The sequence below is a fragment of the Anomaloglossus baeobatrachus genome, chromosome 3 (assembly GCF_048569485.1).
Source record: "Anomaloglossus baeobatrachus isolate aAnoBae1 chromosome 3, aAnoBae1.hap1, whole genome shotgun sequence".
Lineage (NCBI taxonomy): Eukaryota > Metazoa > Chordata > Amphibia > Anura > Aromobatidae > Anomaloglossus > Anomaloglossus baeobatrachus.
Window position 1 is genome coordinate 704601884 of NC_134355.1, and position 20197 is coordinate 704622080.

Sequence of the window (20197 nt, forward strand, 5' to 3'; positions counted from 1 at the left end):
TGAGGTGACCCACACACCGGCCTGCAAATATCAGGAGGGCACAGCGGAGGAGAATCATGACAGGCACTCCGAGACTCAGAGGTTACCACTGAGGTGACCCACACAATGGCCTGTAAATATCAGGAGGCCACAGTGGAGGAGAACAATGACAAGCACTCCCAGACTCAGAGGTTACCACTGAGGTGACCCATTCACCGGCCTGCAAATATTAGGAGGCCACAGCGGAGGAGAACAATGACAGGCACTCCGACACTCAGAGGTTACCACTGAGGTGACCCACACACCGACCTGCAAATATCAGGAGGGCACAGCGGAGGAGAACTATGACAGGCAATCCCAGACTCAGAGGTTACCACTGAGGTGACCCACACAATGGCCTGTAAATATCAGGAGGCCACAGTGGAGGAGAACAATGACAAGCACTCCCAGACTCAGAGGTTACTACTGAGGTGACCCACACACCGGCCTGCAAATATCAGGAGAGCACAGCGGAGGAGAACCATGACAGGCACTCCGAGACTCAGAGGTTACCACTGAGGTGACCCACACACCGACCTGCAAATATCAGGAGGGCACAGCGGAGGAGAACCATGACAGGCAATCCCAGACTCAGAGGTTACCACTGAGGTGACCCACACAATGGCCTGTAAATATCAGGAGGCCACAGTGGAGGAGAACAATGACAAGCACTCCCAGACTCAGAGGTTACCACTGGGGTGACTCACACACCGGCCTGCAAATATCAGGAGGCCACAGCGGAGGAGAACCATGACAAGCACTCCTAGACTCAGAGGTTACCACTGAGGTGACCAACACAATGGCCTGTAAATATCAGGAGGCCACAGTGGAGGAGAACAATGACAAGCACTCCCAGACTCAGAGGTTACCACTGAGGTGACCCACACACCGGCCTGCAAATATCAGGAGGGCACAGCGGAGGAGAACCATGACAGGGACTCCCAGACTCAGAGGTTACCACTGAGGTGACCCACACACCAGCCTGCAAATATCAGGAGGCCACAGTGGAGGAGAACAATGACAAGCACTCCCAGACTCAGAGGTTACTACTGAGGTGACCCACACACCGGCCTGCAAATATCAGGAGAGCACAGCGGAGGAGAACCATGACAGGCACTCCGAGACTCAGAGGTTACCACTGAGGTGACCCACACAATGGCCTGTAAATATCAGGAGGCCACAGTGGAGGAGAACAATGACAAGCACTCCCAGACTCAGAGGTTACCACTGAGGTGACCCACACAATGGCCTGTAAATATCAGGAGGCCACAGCGGAGGAGAACCATGACAGGGACTCCCAGACTCAGAGGTTACCACTGAGGTGACCCACACACCGGCCTGCAAATATCAGGAGGCCACAGCGGAGGAGAACCATGACAGAGGCTCCCAGTCTCAGAGGTTACCACTGAGGTGACCCACACACCGGCCTGCAAATATCAGGAGGGCACAGCGGAGGAGAACCATGACAGCCACTCCCAGACTCAGAGGTTACCACTGAGGTGACCCACACACCAGCCTGCAAATATCAGGAGGCCACAGTGGAGGAGAACCATGACAAGCACTCCTAGACTCAGAGGTTACCACTGAGGTGACCCACACAATGGCCTGTAAATATCAGAAGGCCACAGTGGAGGAGAACAATGACAAGCACTCCCAGACTCAGAGGTTACCACTGAGGTGACCCACACACCGGCCTGCAAATATCAGGAGGGCACAGCGGAGGAGAACCATGACAAGCACTCCTAGACTCAGAGGTTACCACTGAAGTGACCCACACAATGGGCTGTAAATATCAGGAGGCCACAGCGGAGGAGAACAATGACAAGCACTCCCAGACTCAGAGGTTACCACTGAGGTGACCCACACACCGGCCTGTAAATATCAGGAGGCCACAGCGAAGGATAACCATGACAAGCACTCCGAGACTCAGAGGTTACCACGGAGGTGACCCACACACTGGCCTGCAAATATCAGGAGGGCACAGCGGAGGAGAACCATGACAGGCACTCCCAGACTCAGAGGTTACCACTGAGGTGACCCACACACCGACCTGCAAATATCAGGAGGGCACAGCGGAGGAGAACCATGACAGGCAATCCCAGACTCAGAGGTTACCACTGAGGTGACCCACACAATGGCCTGTAAATATCAGGAGGCCACAGTGGAGGAGAACAATGACAAGCACTCCCAGACTCAGAGGTTACCACTGGGGTGACTCACACACCGGCCTGCAAATATCAGGAGGCCACAGCGGAGGAGAACCATGACAAGCACTCCTAGACTCAGAGGTTACCACTGAGGTGACCAACACAATGGCCTGTAAATATCAGGAGGCCACAGTGGAGGAGAACAATGACAAGCACTCCCAGACTCAGAGGTTACCACTGAGGTGACCCACACACCGGCCTGCAAATATCAGGAGGGCACAGCGGAGGAGAACCATGACAGGGACTCCCAGACTCAGAGGTTTCCACTGAGGTGACCCACACACCAGCCTGCAAATATCAGGAGGCCACAGTGGAGGAGAACAATGACAAGCACTCCCAGACTCAGAGGTTACTACTGAGGTGACCCACACACCGGCCTGCAAATATCAGGAGAGCACAGCGGAGGAGAACCATGACAGGCACTCCGAGACTCAGAGGTTACCACTGAGGTGACCCACACAATGGCCTGTAAATATCAGGAGGCCACAGTGGAGGAGAACAATGACAAGCACTCCCAGACTCAGAGGTTACCACTGAGGTGACCCACACAATGGCCTGTAAATATCAGGAGGCCACAGCGGAGGAGAACCATGACAGGGACTCCCAGACTCAGAGGTTACCACTGAGGTGACCCACACACCGGCCTGCAAATATCAGGAGGCCACAGCGGAGGAGAACCATGACAGAGGCTCCCAGTCTCAGAGGTTACCACTGAGGTGACCCACACACCGGCCTGCAAATATCAGGAGGGCACAGCGGAGGAGAACCATGACAGCCACTCCCAGACTCAGAGGTTACCACTGAGGTGACCCACACACCAGCCTGCAAATATCAGGAGGCCACAGTGGAGGAGAACCATGACAAGCACTCCTAGACTCAGAGGTTACCACTGAGGTGACCCACACAATGGCCTGTAAATATCAGAAGGCCACAGTGGAGGAGAACAATGACAAGCACTCCCAGACTCAGAGGTTACCACTGAGGTGACCCACACACCGGCCTGCAAATATCAGGAGGGCACAGCGGAGGAGAACCATGACAAGCACTCCTAGACTCAGAGGTTACCACTGAAGTGACCCACACAATGGCCTGTAAATATCAGGAGGCCACAGCGGAGGAGAACAATGACAAGCACTCCCAGACTCAGAGGTTACCACTGAGGTGACCCACACACCGGCCTGTAAATATCAGGAGGCCACAGCGAAGGATAACCATGACAAGCACTCCGAGACTCAGAGGTTACCACGGAGGTGACCCACACACTGGCCTGCAAATATCAGGAGGGCACAGCGGAGGAGAACCATGACAGGCACTCCCAGACTCAGAGGTTACCACTGAGGTGACCCACACACCGGCCTGCAAATATCAGGAGGGCACATCGGAGGAGAACCATGACAGGGACTCCGAGACTCAGAGGTTACCACTGAGGTGACCCACACACTGGCCTGCAAATATCAGGAGGCCACAGCGGAGGAGAAAAATGACAAGCACTCCCAGACTCAGAGGTTACTACTGAGGTGACCCACACACCGGCCTGCAAATATCAGGAGGGCACAGTGGAGGAGAACCATGACAGGCACTCCGAGACTCAGAGGTTACCACTGAGGTGACCCACACACCGGCCTGCAAATATCAGGAGGCCACAGCGGAGGAGAACAATGACAAGCACTCCCAGACTCAGAGGTTACCACTGAGGTGACCCACACACCGGCCTGCAAATATCAGGAGGGCACAGCGGAGGAGAACCATGACAGGCACTCCCAGACTCAGAGGTTACCACTGAGGTGACCCACACACCGGCCTGCAAATATCAAAAGGCCACAGTGGAGGAGAACAATGACAAGCACTCCCAGTCTCAGAGGTTACCACTGAGGTGACCCACACAATGGCCTGTAAATATCAGGAGGCCACAGTGGAGGAGAACAATGACAAGCACTCCGAGACTCAGAGGTTACCACTGAGGTGACCTACAGAATGGCCTGTAAATATCAGGAGGCCATAGTGGAGGAGAACAATGACAAGCACTCCCAGACTCAGAGGTTACCACTGAGGTGACCCACACACCGGCCTGCAAATATCAGGAGGGCACATCGGAGGAGAACCATGACAGGGACTCCGAGACTCAGAGGTTACCACTGAGGTGACCCACACACCGGCCTGCAAATATCAGGAGACCACAGCGGAGGAGAACAATGACAAGCACTCCCAGACTCAGAGGTTACCACTGAGATGACCCACACAATGGCCTGTAAATATCAGGAGGGCACAGCGGAGGAGAACAATGACAGCCACTCCCAGACTCAGAGGTTACCACTGAGGTGACCCACACAATGGCCTGTAAATATCAGGAGGGCACACCGGAGGAGAACCATGACAGGCACTCCCAGACTCAGAGGTTACCACTGAGGTGACCCACACAATGGCCTGTAAATATCAGGAGGCCACAGTGGAGGAGAACAATGACAGCCACTCCCAGACTCAGAGGTTACCACTGAGGTGACCCACACACCGGCCTGTGTGACGCCCTGGCAAAACCAGGTAGTCACACAGAGAGGCCCCCGCACAACACCTTCCCACACAGGGTTACATACAGCCGACCTGAAATCCTAGCCACCCTCCTTAGGGTAGGACAGACACACCAGTGGGTGGGACTAGGCAGATGGAGAACGCCCACCTAGGGGTCTGGAGAACCCGGGGCGGGAAAAGCAGTAGTGTAGTCTAAGTTGAAAGTTGGAAGACTCTAGTCGAAGTTCAAGGGGAGCAGTGTAGCTCCAGTAAAGTGCGGAGTCAGAAAGGAAAGTCGTCGGGGTTGGAGCCCCGGCGTACTGGCTAGGTAGCAGACGGTGGTCTGTATCTAACAGGAGATGGGAAGACGGCTGCCGGAGATCCGAGGTGGACCGGGACAGGGTTGGAGCCCGCCGGCACTGACACCAGAGAACAAACCCGGAAACCGTGCACAGAGGGGGTACTTGGACCCTGAAGCCAGGACCGGAACCAACGACCTAGCTAATTAACCAATTGAGGGCAGGATTATAGGTCCTGTCCCAACCAAAGTTCCAAAAGCAGACAACCACCCACCGAGAGGGATAGGGCATCCGCCAGGGCCCGGTAGATCCCAAGGGTTAGCGTCAGCGGGCAAGGCTCCCAACAAAAAGGACCGGGAGCGGACTCCCGTGTTTCACACCGGGAAGTCCAACACACCACACACTGAGTGCAGAGGAAAGTGATACGGATCATCAGCCCGGGTGTGGGACCAGATACACCCGACCGCGGCGGCCGGCCACCAGCACCTTGGTTTACCACTGGACTTGTGTGATTTATTCAACCTTGAGTAACCTAACATCCCCCGGTCCGACCAGGCGCGCCGGCCCCTGCAATCACCATCCCCGGTATAGAGACACTGAGCCCCGGGGCATCCACCCCTACCCACGAATTGGTTAACATCCAGCTGCCATCCCATCGCCCCTGGGAGTCTAACAACAGCAGTGGTGGTGCCACATTTCACCACACACCGTGGGTGGCGTCACAGACAGTTTACGGCAAATCCCGTACAAATACGTCCCCTTTTATTTGAAGTGTCCGCGCGACCCCTGGGTCCGGTAGAATCCCTCGAGCCACACTGCGGATCCGGATCTGAGCAGCCCGGCTGCTGGCACGGGGGTGGCACATCTGTGCTGTTTCTATTTGTCTTAGTTAAAACTGTTATTTAATGTTTTTCATGCTTGTCTCTGCTGCCATCTACTGGTCAGACCTTTCGGCTCCTCTGTTTCCTTTGCCCAGCCCATGGGAGTGTCTGATGACCCTCTTGCATCACTTCCTGGGATGTTCATTCCAGCCAGAGCTTTTGTGAGAACAACATCCCTTATTGGAGCTACTAGGAGCAAAGTCTTCTGACCACGTAGTAGCTACAGAGGCAAGCATCACTGGAAGATTTCAATGCCAGGTACTTGGATTACTGCACTCTGCATGTCCTAACCTTTGGAGAAAATAAACCACCATTGTTTCATCTCAGCTTGTGCATGTTTTCACTCTGGAGCGCTCTGGTCCTGTCTGCCCCACCTATAGGAAAAACGAAGGTAAGACTCTCACAACCTCTCACAACTACGCACCTTCCATCGCCTTTAAGTGGGGACAGAACAGTCAGAAGACTGCTTAAGAGCTCAATACCCCGGCTACAGATCCCTAAGAGCCCTGTAACTTCCCCTGTAATCTGCCTAGCAACAAGCCTTGTGCACTAGTCTGCCTGCACAGTGCATGCCTGGACAAGCCTAAGGGGAAGCTCTCCCATCTGCCACGTCCTGTGTCACCTCTGCTCGCATTGTAAAGGGACAGTTTATGCACCTGCTGTTTCTCTCTTGCTATACGCCTTCTATACACTTGCAGTACATTATACCCCATTACTGCACATCGCTGCACTGCGAACCCCAAGTTTTACTGAAGACACCTTGGGAATCTCATCAGGGAGTCCTTGCAGAGCTGCACAACGATTTTTGGACCCCTATTCAAAAGTCAAGTTTCTTAAAGAGACAGTACACCTTAAATCAAAATGGCTGAAAAAGACCTTGGACAGTTCCCCACTGCTGAAACAGAGCAAATACAACCTGATACTGTCCATTATGAAGCCCAGGAGGCAGAGCCCACGCTTTCAGCAGACCAAGTTGTCCGACCGAAGCGCTCTTCCAAACCCACGATAAAGGCCGCTGAAAACTATCACACTATGAAAGATGAGCTATGTGAACACCTGGAAGAACAGTGGGAACGAGTCACCTATTACATGTCAAGACTTGAATCCTCATCAGGTGATGCCACATGCTTACAAGCCGCTCTGGAACGGCTGAACACAGCTCATGAAAGATACAAGAGACTGTCAACAAGGTACATTACCTTTCTAAAAGACTCTAAAATTGATGAAGCTCTTTCAGACCTGAGCAAGGCAGAAGAGGTAAACAAGGAAAGAGATGCCAAGGTGCAAGATGCCATAGACTAGGCCGAACACCGTATCTCTCACCAGCAAGAAACGAGATCACACCGATCAACCTCATCTAGACGTTCCTCTCGGTCATCCGGGTCATCATCCTCAAGAAGCTCAGCCCTGAGCGACAGGATACTAGAGGCCCGCATAAGAGCAGAGGAATCCAAGGTGAGACATTCCTTCACAGAAAGAGAAGTAGAGGAAGAAGCCAAAAGGACAGAAGCAGAAGCCCTTGCAAAAGCAGAAGCTGCTAAAGCAGAAGCCCTTGCAAAAGCAGAAGCTGCTAAAGCAGAAGCCAAAAGGGCAGAAGCAGAAGCCCTTGCAAAAGCAGAAGCTGCTAAAGCAGAAGCCCTTGCAAAAGCAGAAGCCGCTAAAGCAGAAGCCCATGCAAAAGCAGAAGCCGCTAAAGCAGAAGCCAAAAGGGCAGAAGCGGAGGCTCGGATAAAGATTCTTCGGTCACAGATGGAAGAGGAAGTTGCACTAGCTAAAGTGAGACTACTTGAGCAAGCATTGATCCAAGGTCCTGATCCAGCTCACTCGCCACCACTGGAAGCAGACAATCCAGTTGATCGCACAAGAGACTATGTACTGAATCAGTTACCTGTAGCAACCCCGGTTTGCAGTACCGTCCAAGCCGACAACACCGAAACCTCCAACTTACCTCTACCAGTGCCAGTACCACCTAAAGCACCCGAGCAAATTAATAACAGTCACCAAGAGGTGCCCTCTCAAACACAGCCACCACAGCAAGATGGCAACCAAGTGTTTCCTGACCCACTTCCACAGCTCAAGCAGCGGTCATCAGAATCTACAGAGGCTAAACCACAGCTCAACCCTGCAGCGTCATTTTACCCGGGAACATCTCATCCATTCATGCCAGGCAGCCCATACGCCCCAGGGGCATCACGAGTCGTCGTGGCAACAAGTGGTGAGAAATCAGATATGTCTGAGTTTGCCAGGTTCATGGTGAGCAGAGAGCTAATCAACACTAGTCTCACGAAATTCGATGATCGTGCAGAGAGCTACAGGGCCTGGAAAGCAACTTTCAAGGCAGCCATCGCTAATCTCAACTTCACTGCGGAACAGGAGCTCGACCTCATGATCAAGTGGTTGGGCCCAGGCTCTACAAACCGTATCAAGAGCCTCAGAACCGTCTATGTGGGACAAGCAGAAGCAGGTCTCGCTGCTGCATGGCAGAGACTGGAACGCACCTTTGGCAGCACAGAAGCAATAGAGAAAGCCCTATTCAAGAGACTGCAGGACATCCCAAAGATCAACCTTAAAGAAGTCCACAAGCTTCAAGACCTAAGTGATCTTCTCATGGAGCTGGAGCTCGCCAAAAGAGACCCTCGTCTGCCTGGGCTGTGCTACCTGGATACAGCCCATGGAGTGAACCCAATCGTGGTGAAGCTGCCATACAGTCTGCAGGAGAAATGGGCAACGTCAGTCTCAAGGTACAAAAGAATGAATGACGTCACCTTTCCCCCATTTATTCAGTTCTGCAAGTTCATTGACGAGCAGGCCCAGATGAGGAACGACCCCAGCCTCGACTTCCTAGAGTTCAACACTTCGGCAGCTGCAACATCATCATCATCAAGGTATGAAGGTGCCATACACAAACGCAGAGACATTAAGAACACTGTGAGTGTCAGGAAGACTGAGCTACCATCACCTGCAGCACGCACAGATAAACAGAACACCATCTCATCACGAGATAAGTCTTTCAATCAAGAATGTCCCATCCATAAAAAACCGCATTCACTGAACAAGTGCAGAGGGTTTAGATCTAAAACCCTACAGGAGCGCAAGAAAGTCCTCACAGAGCTTGGGATCTGTTTCAAATGCTGCGCATCACTTGAGCACATGGCCAAGGACTGTAAATCCATTGTCAAGTGTGAGGAGTGTCATAGTGAAAAACACGTTTCAGCCATGCACCCAACCCAGCTAGCTAGAGACACACCGGCTGCAGTCACCACCACTCCCACTCCAAGTCATGGCGGGGAGCCCAAGAATCAGACTGACACCACCACAGCCGTCTCCTGCTCATGCTCAGAGGTATGTGGAGAGGGCCAAACACAGAAATGTTGTGCCCGAATATGCCTCATCAAGGTTTATCCCGAGGGACATCCAGAAAAGGCAATGAAGGTGTATGCCATCATAGACGACCAAAGCAACCGGTCCCTAGCAGGAACCAAATTCTTTGAAGCCTTCGGAATTAATGGACCATCAGAACCCTACACCTTGAACACCTGCTCAGGTCGCATTGAGACTAGCGGCAGAAGAGCCCAGGGATTCATTGCTTCTCCTATCAATGGGAAGACTGAAATACCTCTACCAACGCTCGTTGAATGTGACCAAATACCCAGCCACAGGAAGGAAATTCCTACCCCAGAAGCTGCATTTCATCAACCACACCTAAGACACCTCGCTAGTGTTATCCCACCTCTGGACAATAACGCAGAGATTCTACTCCTGCTCGGCAGAGACAATCTAAGGGTACACAAGGTGCGACAGCAGTGTAATGGGCCTGACTATGCACCATACGCCCAGAGACTGGACTTGGGATGGGTAGTCATAGGAAATGTGTGCGTTGATCGATCAGAAATTGATTCCTTCAAGACTTACGCGCATGGAGATGGGCGCACAACCTGCCTAAAGCCATGTCCTCATCACTATGGAGTGAAAGAGAAGTCTCCAGACACAATACAGCTACCTGACATCGCTTCTTCTCTGCATATCGACAACTTGGCAAGATCAGTCTTTCTCACAACCAAGGACGACGATAAAGTAGCCTTGTCAGTAGAGGACAGAGAATTCATCGGAATAATGGACTGTGAGTTTTCTAAAGACAAAACCAACCATTGGGTCTCTCCATTACCCTCCCGATCTACCAGGGGAAGACTCCCAAACAACCGAGATCAAGCTCAGACTAGGTGTAACTCTCTTCAACGTTCCATGAACAGCAAGCCTGAAATGAGAGAACACAGCGTCGCCTTTATGGACAAGGAAGTCTGCAACAATCTAGCAGAACCTGTACCAACTGAACTGAATCCAGCAGATCACGCAACTAGACCTATGTCTATAAGTTCTTTTGCTAACTCTTCTTGGCTTACAGGTCCAGAGTTCCTGTTGAGACAGTCAGAAGAAGGTGTCCAGGAAGCCTTCAGCATCCTAGATCCAGACGACGATCCAGATGTCCGAGCTGAAGTCAATACCCTGGCCACCAGTGCAGAAAAAACTTCCAACCTCGGTTGCCAACGTTTTGAACGTTTCTCCAGCTGGATGAGGCTCGTCAGGACTGTCACTAGGTTAGTGCATATCGCCAGATGCTGTCGTACTGACCTTAAAACCAAAGACTGTCATCGCTGGCATGTCTGCCACAAAGCCCTTTCTGCTGAGGACATCTCCCATAGCGAGTCCCTCATAATATGCCACCTCCAACAGAGTGAATTCGCCATAGAATGGAAGTGTTTATACAACAAACAGCAGATTCCATTAAGAAGTTCTCTCGCCAATTTAAACCCAGTCATCGACAGTTTCGGCTTACTGAGAGTTGGTGGTCGTTTAAATCAGGCTCATCTTGGAGTTGCAGAACAAAATCCTCTCATCATTCCCAACAAACACCATGTTACAGTCTTGCTGATCCGACACCACCATGAAAAGACTGAACACCAAGGCAGGCAAATTACAGAAGGTGCTTTACGGTCTGCAGGCCTCTGGATTATTGGAATGAAGAGACGTGTAGCACAAATACTACACGATTGTGTGCACTGTCATAAAGCGAGAGGAAAACAACTGTACCAGCAAATGGCTGACTTGCCTACAGACAGACTTTCCACAGAGCCACCTTTCACCTACGTGGGCCTAGACGTTTTCGGACCATGGATGGTATCCACACGCAGAACTCGCGGAGGCCAAGCAAACAGCAAGCGGTGGGCTGTGTTATTCACCTGCATGAGTGTTCGAGCCGTTCACATTGAGGTGTTAGAGTCCATGGATACCTCCAGCCTAATCAACGCCTTGAGAAGGTTCCTTGCCATCAGAGGACCAGTGAAACAGCTGAGGTCTGACCGTGGAAGCAACTTCGTCGGTGCATGTAGAGAACTGAACATCAACACCAAACCTATCCAAGATCAGCTGGCAGAGAAAGGTTGCACCTGGATCTTCAATCCCCCTCACAGTTCTCACATGGGAGGCTCCTGGGAGAGGATGATCGGGATTTCACACAACATCTTGAACTCCATGCTAATGGACGTCAATTCCTCAAGACTCACACATGAGACTCTAGTCACTCTTTTAGCTGACGTCTCAGCCATTATCAATTCAAGACCCCTTGTGCCGGTGACCATGGATCCAGAAACACCAACCATATTAACTCCTACTATTCTCATTACCCAAAAAACTGACAACGCGGTAATGCCCAGCGGAGAGTTCACCCATGCGAACACTTATCAAAAACACTGGAAACGGGTTCAATACTTGGCTGACTACTTCTGGAACCGATGGAGGAAGGAATACCTCACCATTCTTCAAGGAAGAAAGAAGTGGCGACATCCCAAGCCGAACCTCAAGGAAGGAGACCTAGTCCTCATGAAAGATCAGACCACAGAAAGGACTGACTGGCCTATGGGACTAATTACTAGGATACTGCCTAGTCAGGACGGCAATGTTCGGAAGGTGGAGCTAAAGGTCATCAGGAAAGGTGAGACGAAGACCTTTGCAAGGCCAATCCACGAACTTGTTCTGCTTTTGCCCATAGAGAGCGTCCCTACAGGATGAACGCTACCGGACCTGAACTTTGAGCCATCCTTCTTGTTTTGGACTCAATTGAGCTTGTTTTTGCATTTAACATGCCTTTCCTTTCAGGTTGTATTATGGACTCAATAGTGAAATCCCCAAAGTGAATTTCAGACGGGGAGTGTGCTGTTTCTATTTGTCTTAGTTAAAACTGTTATTTAATGTTTTTCATGCCTGTCTCTGCTGCCATCTACTGGTCAGACTTTTCAGCTCCTCTGTTTCTTTTGCCCAGCCCATGGGAGTGTCTGATGACCCTCTTGCATCACTTCCGGGGATGTTCATTCCAGCCAGAGCTTTTGTGAGAGCAAGATCCCTTATAGGAGCTACTAGGAGCAAAGTCTTCTGACCACGTAGTAGCTACAGAGGCAAGCATCACTGGAAGATTTCAATGCCAGGTACTTGGATTACTGCACTCTGCATGTCCTAACCTTTGGAGAAAATAAACCACCATTGTTTCATCTCAGCATGTGCATGTTTTCACTCTGGAGTGCTCAAGGTCCTGTCTGCCCCACCTATAGGAAAAACGAAGGTAAGACTCTCACAACCTCTCACAACTACACACTTTCCATCGCCTTTAAGTGGGGACAGAACAACATCTGCAAATATCAGGAGGGCATAGTGGAGGAGAACCATGACAGGCACTCCCAGACTCAGAGGTTACCACTGAGGTGACCTACACACCGGCCTGCAAATATCAGGAGGCCACAGTGGAGGAGAACCATGACAAGCACTCCCAGACTCAGAGGTTACCACTGAGGTGACCCACACACCGGCCTGCAAATATCAGGAGGCCACAGCAGAGGAGAATCATGATAGGCACTCCCAGGCTCAGAGGTTACCACTGAGGTGACCCACACACCGGCCTGCAAATATCAGGAGGCCATAGCGGAGGAGAACCATGACAAGCACTCCTAGACTCAGAGGTTACCACTGAGGTGACCCACACACCGGCCTGCAAATATCAGGAGGCCACAGCGGAGGAGAACCATGACAGCCACTCCCAGGCTCAGAGGTTACCACTGAGGTGACCCACACACCGGCCTGCAAATATCAGGAGGCCACAGTGGAGGAGAACCATGACAGCCACTCCCAGACTCAGAGGTTACCACTGAGGTGACCCACACACCGGCCTGCAAATATCAGGAGGCCACAGTGGAGGAGAACCATGACAGCCACTCCCAGACTCAGAGGTTACCACTGAAGTCCTTACCAAATCTCTTCTAGATAACTGACAACCACTCCCAAGATAATGATTGATGATCTCTGTTGTCAGCCCCAACCATCTTGGTGGCCATTACTAACCATCTAGCAAGTCCTTATCAAGCATCACGGAGGTCATCACAAGTATATAGAGGTGCATCTCAATAAATTAGAATATCATCAAAAAGTTAATATATTTCAGTGATTCAATACAAAAAGGGAAATGCGTATACGAGGGGCTGCTGATAAGTCTTTGGCTTTATCCAGAAAGAAATGAGATAGGGTGATGAAACTTTCCATTTATTCCACATACTCTCCACTGATGACAACACACTTCTTACATCGTATTCCAAGTTCTGTAAGCCTAGGAAAAAGAAGGATTTTGGCTGTGTCACAAACCAGGCATGTGTAGCAGCCATGGCATCAGAAATGGTGTGAAATTTGCTACATTGAGGTGTTTCTTCAGGTTTGGAAACAGATGATAGTCGTAGGGAGATAGATCTGGTGACTAAGGTGGATGGAAGCCCGGCTCTGCCAGTTTTGCCGTGGTCGCTTGTGCAGTGTGAGCGGAGGCGTTTTCTTGCCGGGACAAGATTCCTTTGGACAGCTTGCCACACCTTTTAGCCTTCAGAGCTGCCTTCAATTGGTCCAATGTTCAATATAATACCTTGTGTTGATGGTGGAAGCCTTTTGAAGGTAGTCCACTAGCAGCACACCCTCCTTATCCCAGAACACAGACGCCATCACCTTAGTGGCTGAGTTTTGCCCCCTGAACTTCTTTGGACGAGGAGAACCACTGCACCTCCACTCTTTTGACTGCTCCTTGTTTTCAGGGTCATACAAATAAATCCAGGTCTCATCCATAGTGACCGGTCTCTCCAGGAAGTTCTTATCAGTCCGGAAATGCTGACAAATGGACCGGGAAGTTTTCACTCGCTTTACATTCGGCAACCCAGTTCTTACCTGTGGAATATGAAGGGCATTGATCCTCCAATGTCTGCGACATATCACCGTTAATATCCTTTGCCGACTTTCCTTGTAGAAACAAGAATTTTATCCCTCCTCTGCTATCAATTGCTGTGAATATCACATTAGACTCCGCCATTTTGTTTTCCCGCGTGCGTAGAACACTTGCCCTAAGCTACAAACACAAAATTGTGAAAACATATTAGAGACATAAGGCTTTTGTGATGTCCCCATGCTGGGGCTCTGGTGTCCTGCGCTCATCACTGTCATCAGTGGCGGTGCAGGGAGATCTCGTAACCCAGAGGCTAGGTACAGTATATTGCCGCGCTATTGTGACGCCCTGGGCAAGCCAGGGGTCACAGGTCACAACACCACATGCACCCCACATTCCCTGCAGGTACACCAAGCTAACCCAAAATCCTTGTTGCCTTCCTCCAGGGGCTGATGTCCACACCAGGGGGTGGGCCAGGCGGTTGGCTCCGCCCACCGAGGAGTTCACAGCCCTGGAGGCGGGAGAATCAGGCAGATAGAGTTTGGAGGAAGAAGTGGAAGGAACAGTTAAGGAGGTGAAAGTAGAAAGAAGTGAAAAGAAACAGTAGTAAAGCCTGAAGCTGGTCCGGGTGTGTGCCCCGGACTGTGACAGCAAGGTCAGCAGACGGCGGTGATAGTCTGCAGTGGGACTGCTCGGAGGTTGCTGGAAGGACCGCGGACGGGTGGTGACCCGGCGGTACCGGAGCAGTATACGAAGAACAGTCAGCACCAGGGCAGGGGCCTTTCGGATCCTGGCAAGGCTAGGAGTCGCCATAATTTGCCAAATCCGTCAGTGAAGGGGACCTCTGTCTCCTAACAACCAAGTCCCGATTGAAGGCAACAGCCCGACCATTGAGGGGAGACACCGCCACCGCCAGGGCACCAGTTTCCCAGGGCCAGCGCCTGAGGGCAAAGTAGGGCTCCTTCGGCCCAGCTTGAAGCCGAGGAGTGGGTAACCGGTGGGGACCCATCGCTACCAAAGAGACTTTCATAGGTGCAGGGAAGAGACCGTCACCGCTAACTGCAGGGAACATCAGCACCGTGAACCGTCCGAGGGACCCGTCCAACCAGCCGTTTGTTTACCGAGAACTGTGTCGTGTTTACTGGCTGAGTGAGTACCTCCGTGCCGTGCGGCACAGCGCTGCCCCTGCGCCCCTGCACCTCCACAGGCCCCATACCCGCCTGTCCACCATACCAATCCCATCACCAGGCCCCGGGAGCACCAAGACCCCTACCCACGGAGGGGCAAATCAACAACTGGCTGCTCCGTACCATCACTCCCGGGCTCCCCAAACAGAGCAGCGGTGGTGTCCACTCAATCACCACAGCCGTGGGTGGCGTCACGGACAATAAACTATCCCAAAACACCAATTCCCCTTTTCACTCACGGGCGAGGAGCGCCGCTCGAGTCCCCGGGATCCGGCCCATCGCTCGAGCCACCGAGCAGCGGCAGGCCGCAGCAGCCGCGGCAGCCGGACCCGAGCAGAGGGAGAGCGCGGCGTCTCCTCCTCCGCCCGCGACACTATGCCCATTGACATAGTTTACAGTAGAGCAGCTCTGGGTGGGCCCCTCTGAGCTCGGGGCCCGGAGCGGCCGCACCCTCTGCCCCACCCCCGGTACTGCTACTCAGGATACCCTGCATTCTGGATCAATTACTACACCAGACTTTTGCTCCGGTGTTTCCTATAGATGTCCTTTATATTGAGGGTATAGTAATTTTAGCGGCTGGATTATTGATGTATGGATATTATGTAATAATCCTCAGGGTATAAGGTGACTGTCCGGAGAAGGTTTACAGAGGGGCTACCACCCTCATCTCAGATGTAGGGGATCACTAACAAAAATATGCATCATGAAATAGAAATAAAATGAATTTGAAGGGTATGTATTAATGTGATATTCTAAAGCCAGGTGCACAGCAATGGAGGGTGCTGCCGCTGGTGTCTCCCCCCATACCTCGGCTGGCAGCGGAGGTGGCGAACCACTGACCGTCCGCTGTACCTAACTGACCCTGATTGTCCTTGCCAGAAAAGTGCAAGTGCGTAATAAAGTGCAGGCGCAGGGTACATATAGCATAGGGAGGTAACTCATCTCTCTCCTAGTCCATATATCAGAGCTGCACGTGTGGCGCCCTGGACTAGCCAGGTAGCCACAGACAACACTCACACCCCCCCACCCCCAGACAGTTACATTAGCCAGACACAAAACCCTTGTTGCCTCCCTCCAGGGTCTGATGTCCACACCAGGTGGGGCGGAGCCAGGCGGTTGGCCCCACCCACCGAGGAGTTCACAGGCCTGAAGGCGGGAAAAGGTAGTCAGATTAAGTTAGGAAGTGAAAGTGAGAGGACGAAAACTGACCGTGTCTGGGTGTGTGGCCCAGGCACAGACAGCAAGGTTGGCAGACGGTGGTGGCCATCTGCAGGAGTGGTGGATCAACACTGAACCGTAGGACCGGGGTCGGGCGGTGGCCCGCCGGTACCGAACCGGGGAGCGAAGTGAAGCTAGCACACACAGGCAGGGCCATCGGACCCCGACCAGGCTTGGAGCCGCCGTTAACAGTCAAATCCGAGTGTGACAGGAACCCCCGGGGTTTCCTAACTACCCAAGTCCCGTCAGAAAGCAACCGTCCGCACCGCGAGGGTATACAGCCACCGCCACAGGCTAGAGACACAAGAACCAGTGCCTGCGGGCAAAACGGGCTCCTCCGGCATCCATACACCGGGGAGCGGACTACCGTTGGGGACCCATCGTAGTCAAGATAGTACACAAAGGTGCAGGGAAAGACAGCCACCATCACCTGTCTGGGGAGAGACACTGCAGCCGGGTGCGGGACCCGTCCATCCAGCCGTTTGGTTTACCAGAGACTTTGTGCATCTGTTGCTGAGTGAGTACACCCGTGCCATCCGGCACCGCGCCGCGCTGTCCCTGCAACCCTGCACCTCACCAACCCTGCCTCCCTGTCATACCACCGGGCCCCGGGACCACCAACCCCTACCCACGGAGGGGGAAAACAACAACCCAGCTGCTCCTTACCATCGCTCCCGGAATCCCCGTCACCAGCAGCGGTGGTGCCCATCTTCACCACAACCCGTGGGTGGCGTCACGGACTAAATCCCCAAACAAACAACCCCTTTTTACTCAAGGGCGAGGATCGCCGCTCGAGTCCCCGGCTCCAGCCCACCGCTCGAGCCACCGAGCAGCAGCGCCGGACCCGAGCGTTAGCGAGCGCAGCGCCCCGCCGCCCGCGACACACGCCTCGACGTGTTTCACCTTTGAAGGCTCCTCTGGAGGCTGATGATGTCTATAGTCCTGTTGGCCTGGCGTGGATTCTTGGTCTCCACTTGCTAATATCTCTTGATGGTTGAGTGCCCAGGTATGATGGCCCAAATAAGATGAAGCAAAATCCAAAGGAAGAAAGATGAGCCTCATCAAAATGAGATGAAACCCCTGTGTGGGCTGTGTCTCAGGGGCGTCTATCCGGTTATAGGATAAACCCCTAGTCGCTTGTGCTGGGTAACCGGATACAGTAATTCCCCATTTACTGCATAGTAGGGGAACCTGGTGTCAGCCCCTGGCTCTTGAGCAGCCCCTTTTATAACAGTCACATTATTAAACGCCCCCTTCAGTGTCAGGTTCTCATTTGAGCAGTCCCAAAGTTCCCTCCGGAAACCGCCAACTCCGGGATGTTAGTCTCCTGGGACACTGACTCGTCCTCGTCACCGACCAACACACATAGGGGACTCATCTGCCTCCGACTGCGATGAAGTCTCATCCTTGAGGGCTAACTGTCCTTTATCTAAGACTCTGGGCACCGCTCCTTTTTCCCACAAATCCCAGAATAAAGTAAAGTCTCGCCCAATTATTACTGTGTGCAACAGGTCTTTCACCACTCCGACCTCATAAGACTCTGACCCACAGTTTGGTTTTATGGTCACAGTGGCAACAGGGAAGTCCTTGATGTCCCCGTGGATATAGTGGACACCCACCATCTTTCCAGGAATCCGCTGGTGTGGGAGTGTGGCCCTCACCAGGGTCACCAAACTTACTGAATCTAACAGTCTCACTACCCTTATACCATTTATTTCCACAGGACATGCCTGTGGCCCCTCACTGGGTTGACTGCCCACACTGCAGGCTGGATAGGCATAATATGAGGAGCACAAACCCCTGCTGCAGTCCATTGGCACGGTGGTCAGCAGGCAGCTATGTGACCTGGGCCCTGACACCCCCAACAGATGATGCTATTGGCTGGGGTCTTTGTCAAACCTCCACTCGCCCCTTGGGACCTTGGACTCACTCCCCCCTCTTGTGGATCTTGTACCTTTTTTTGGGTTTCACTCCCCAGTTGAACAGCCCAGTTGACAAACAAAGTCCCATGACTTCCCCAGGGAACTCTCTACCACCTGGTACCTCTCCACCAGTTTGAACAGGCCATTGGTATTCCAGGGGTTTCTCTGGGCAATCCAAGTCTGTACCGGCCTAGAAGAGAATGAACGAACCTGTCCATTACAACCCGTTCTACCATCTGCAATGGGGTGCAGGACTCTGGCTGCAACCATTTTTGTACCAGATGCAGCAAATCAAACATTTGAGACCGAGGGGGTTTGTCACCACGATATGCCCACTGGTGGACCCGTTGTGCCCTCACAGTCGTAGTCACACCCAGGCATGCCAAAACTTCAGTTTTTAACTTATCATATTCCTTAGAGTCCCGTAAAGCCAGATCATAGTTGGCCTTTTGTGCTTTTCCACTTAAATATGACGCCAGCACCTCCGCCCAATGCTCCAGGGGGAATTTCTTCCGTTTGGTGACTGTTTCAAACACCATCAGGAAGGCCTCAACATCATCCCCCGGGGTCATCTTCTGCACCGTTCACCCTATCACCTTCCGGACGTTGGAGTAATCACCTGCACTTGGGGGTGGGACAGATTACCTTGGTTAGGGCTATCTGCCGCTGCTGATGTTCCATTGCCTGCTGCTGCTGTTGCTCCTGCTCGAATACCTGCTGCTGTAGACACTGCTGTATCAGCAGCTTGTTCATCTGTGACGCCCTGGACCCCAGGGGTCACAGGGAATTACATCAGCCACATACACACACACCCCCACCCCCTGTGAGGTCACACACGTCACCCGAAAGGGAGACCTGATGCCTCCCCAAGGGCAAGTAGAGCACACCAAGTGGGTGGAGTCAGGCGGAAAGACACGCCCACCAAGGAGACTACTGCCCTGGGGCAGGAAGTTCAAACAGACAAAGTTTAGAGTTGACAGTGACAGGAGGTGAAAAAGGAGAGAAACTATCAGGGACCCGGGTAGGAGCCTGGGCCCCTTAGAGAATGTCAAGCAGGCAGGTGGTGGTGGCCGTCTGCAGGAGTACCGGTACAGCAACCGGCGGACCCGTACGGACCGGGTCTGGGTTGTGGCCCGCCGGTCCCGAACCGGGGAGTCAATCCTGTACTGGAGCACCAAACAGAAGGGTACTCAGACCCCGTCCTAGCTTAGAAGCCACTGAGTATAAGCAAATTGACTGATTGCTGGCCGGACCTCACGGGTTCATCCACAACCAAAGTCCCGAAAGAAGGCACCCGAGACCGGGTGAGCGCCACCGCCAAGGGCCAAACACCCGACGGGCCAGCGCCTGCGGGCAACCGAGGACTCCTCCGGCAGCTCAACGCCTGGGAGCGGGCCACCACTGCTTAGGCAGGGGGGGCCGAAACACAAACATCCAGAGGTGCACGGCAAAAAGGGCCACCATCAACCCCACAGGGGACATCAGCAGCCGGCCGCGGGGGCCGACCACTACCGAACTTTGGTTTACCAGTGACTCAGTGTGAATTAATCGTGAGTACACCAGTGCCATCCGGGCACGACACACTACACTGCAGCATGGCGCCCTGCACCCCGACAACAACAATCACCAACCCGTACAGTCGCCTCAGTCCGCCCCTACCCACGGAGGGGCTAACATCTCGGCTGCGGCCGCAACACCGATCCCGGACAAGCCCGCCA

At 52.8% G+C, this 20197-nt stretch overlaps 1 protein-coding gene across 1 annotated transcript in view; it reads right to left on the reverse strand.

Moving 5' to 3' along the window:
• The window catches only part of LOC142297470 (scavenger receptor cysteine-rich domain-containing group B protein-like), a 117230-nt gene extending 98179 nt beyond the window's left edge, over positions 1 to 19051 (reverse strand). The window contains exons 1-2 of the mRNA XM_075341696.1: positions 18758 to 19051; positions 18601 to 18669 (exon numbers count right to left, since the gene is read on the reverse strand). Coding sequence (XP_075197811.1) covers positions 18601 to 18669; positions 18758 to 19051 — 363 coding nt within the window. The remainder of the gene's footprint in view (positions 1 to 18600; positions 18670 to 18757) is intronic.
• Positions 19052 to 20197: the final 1146 nt, after the last annotated feature.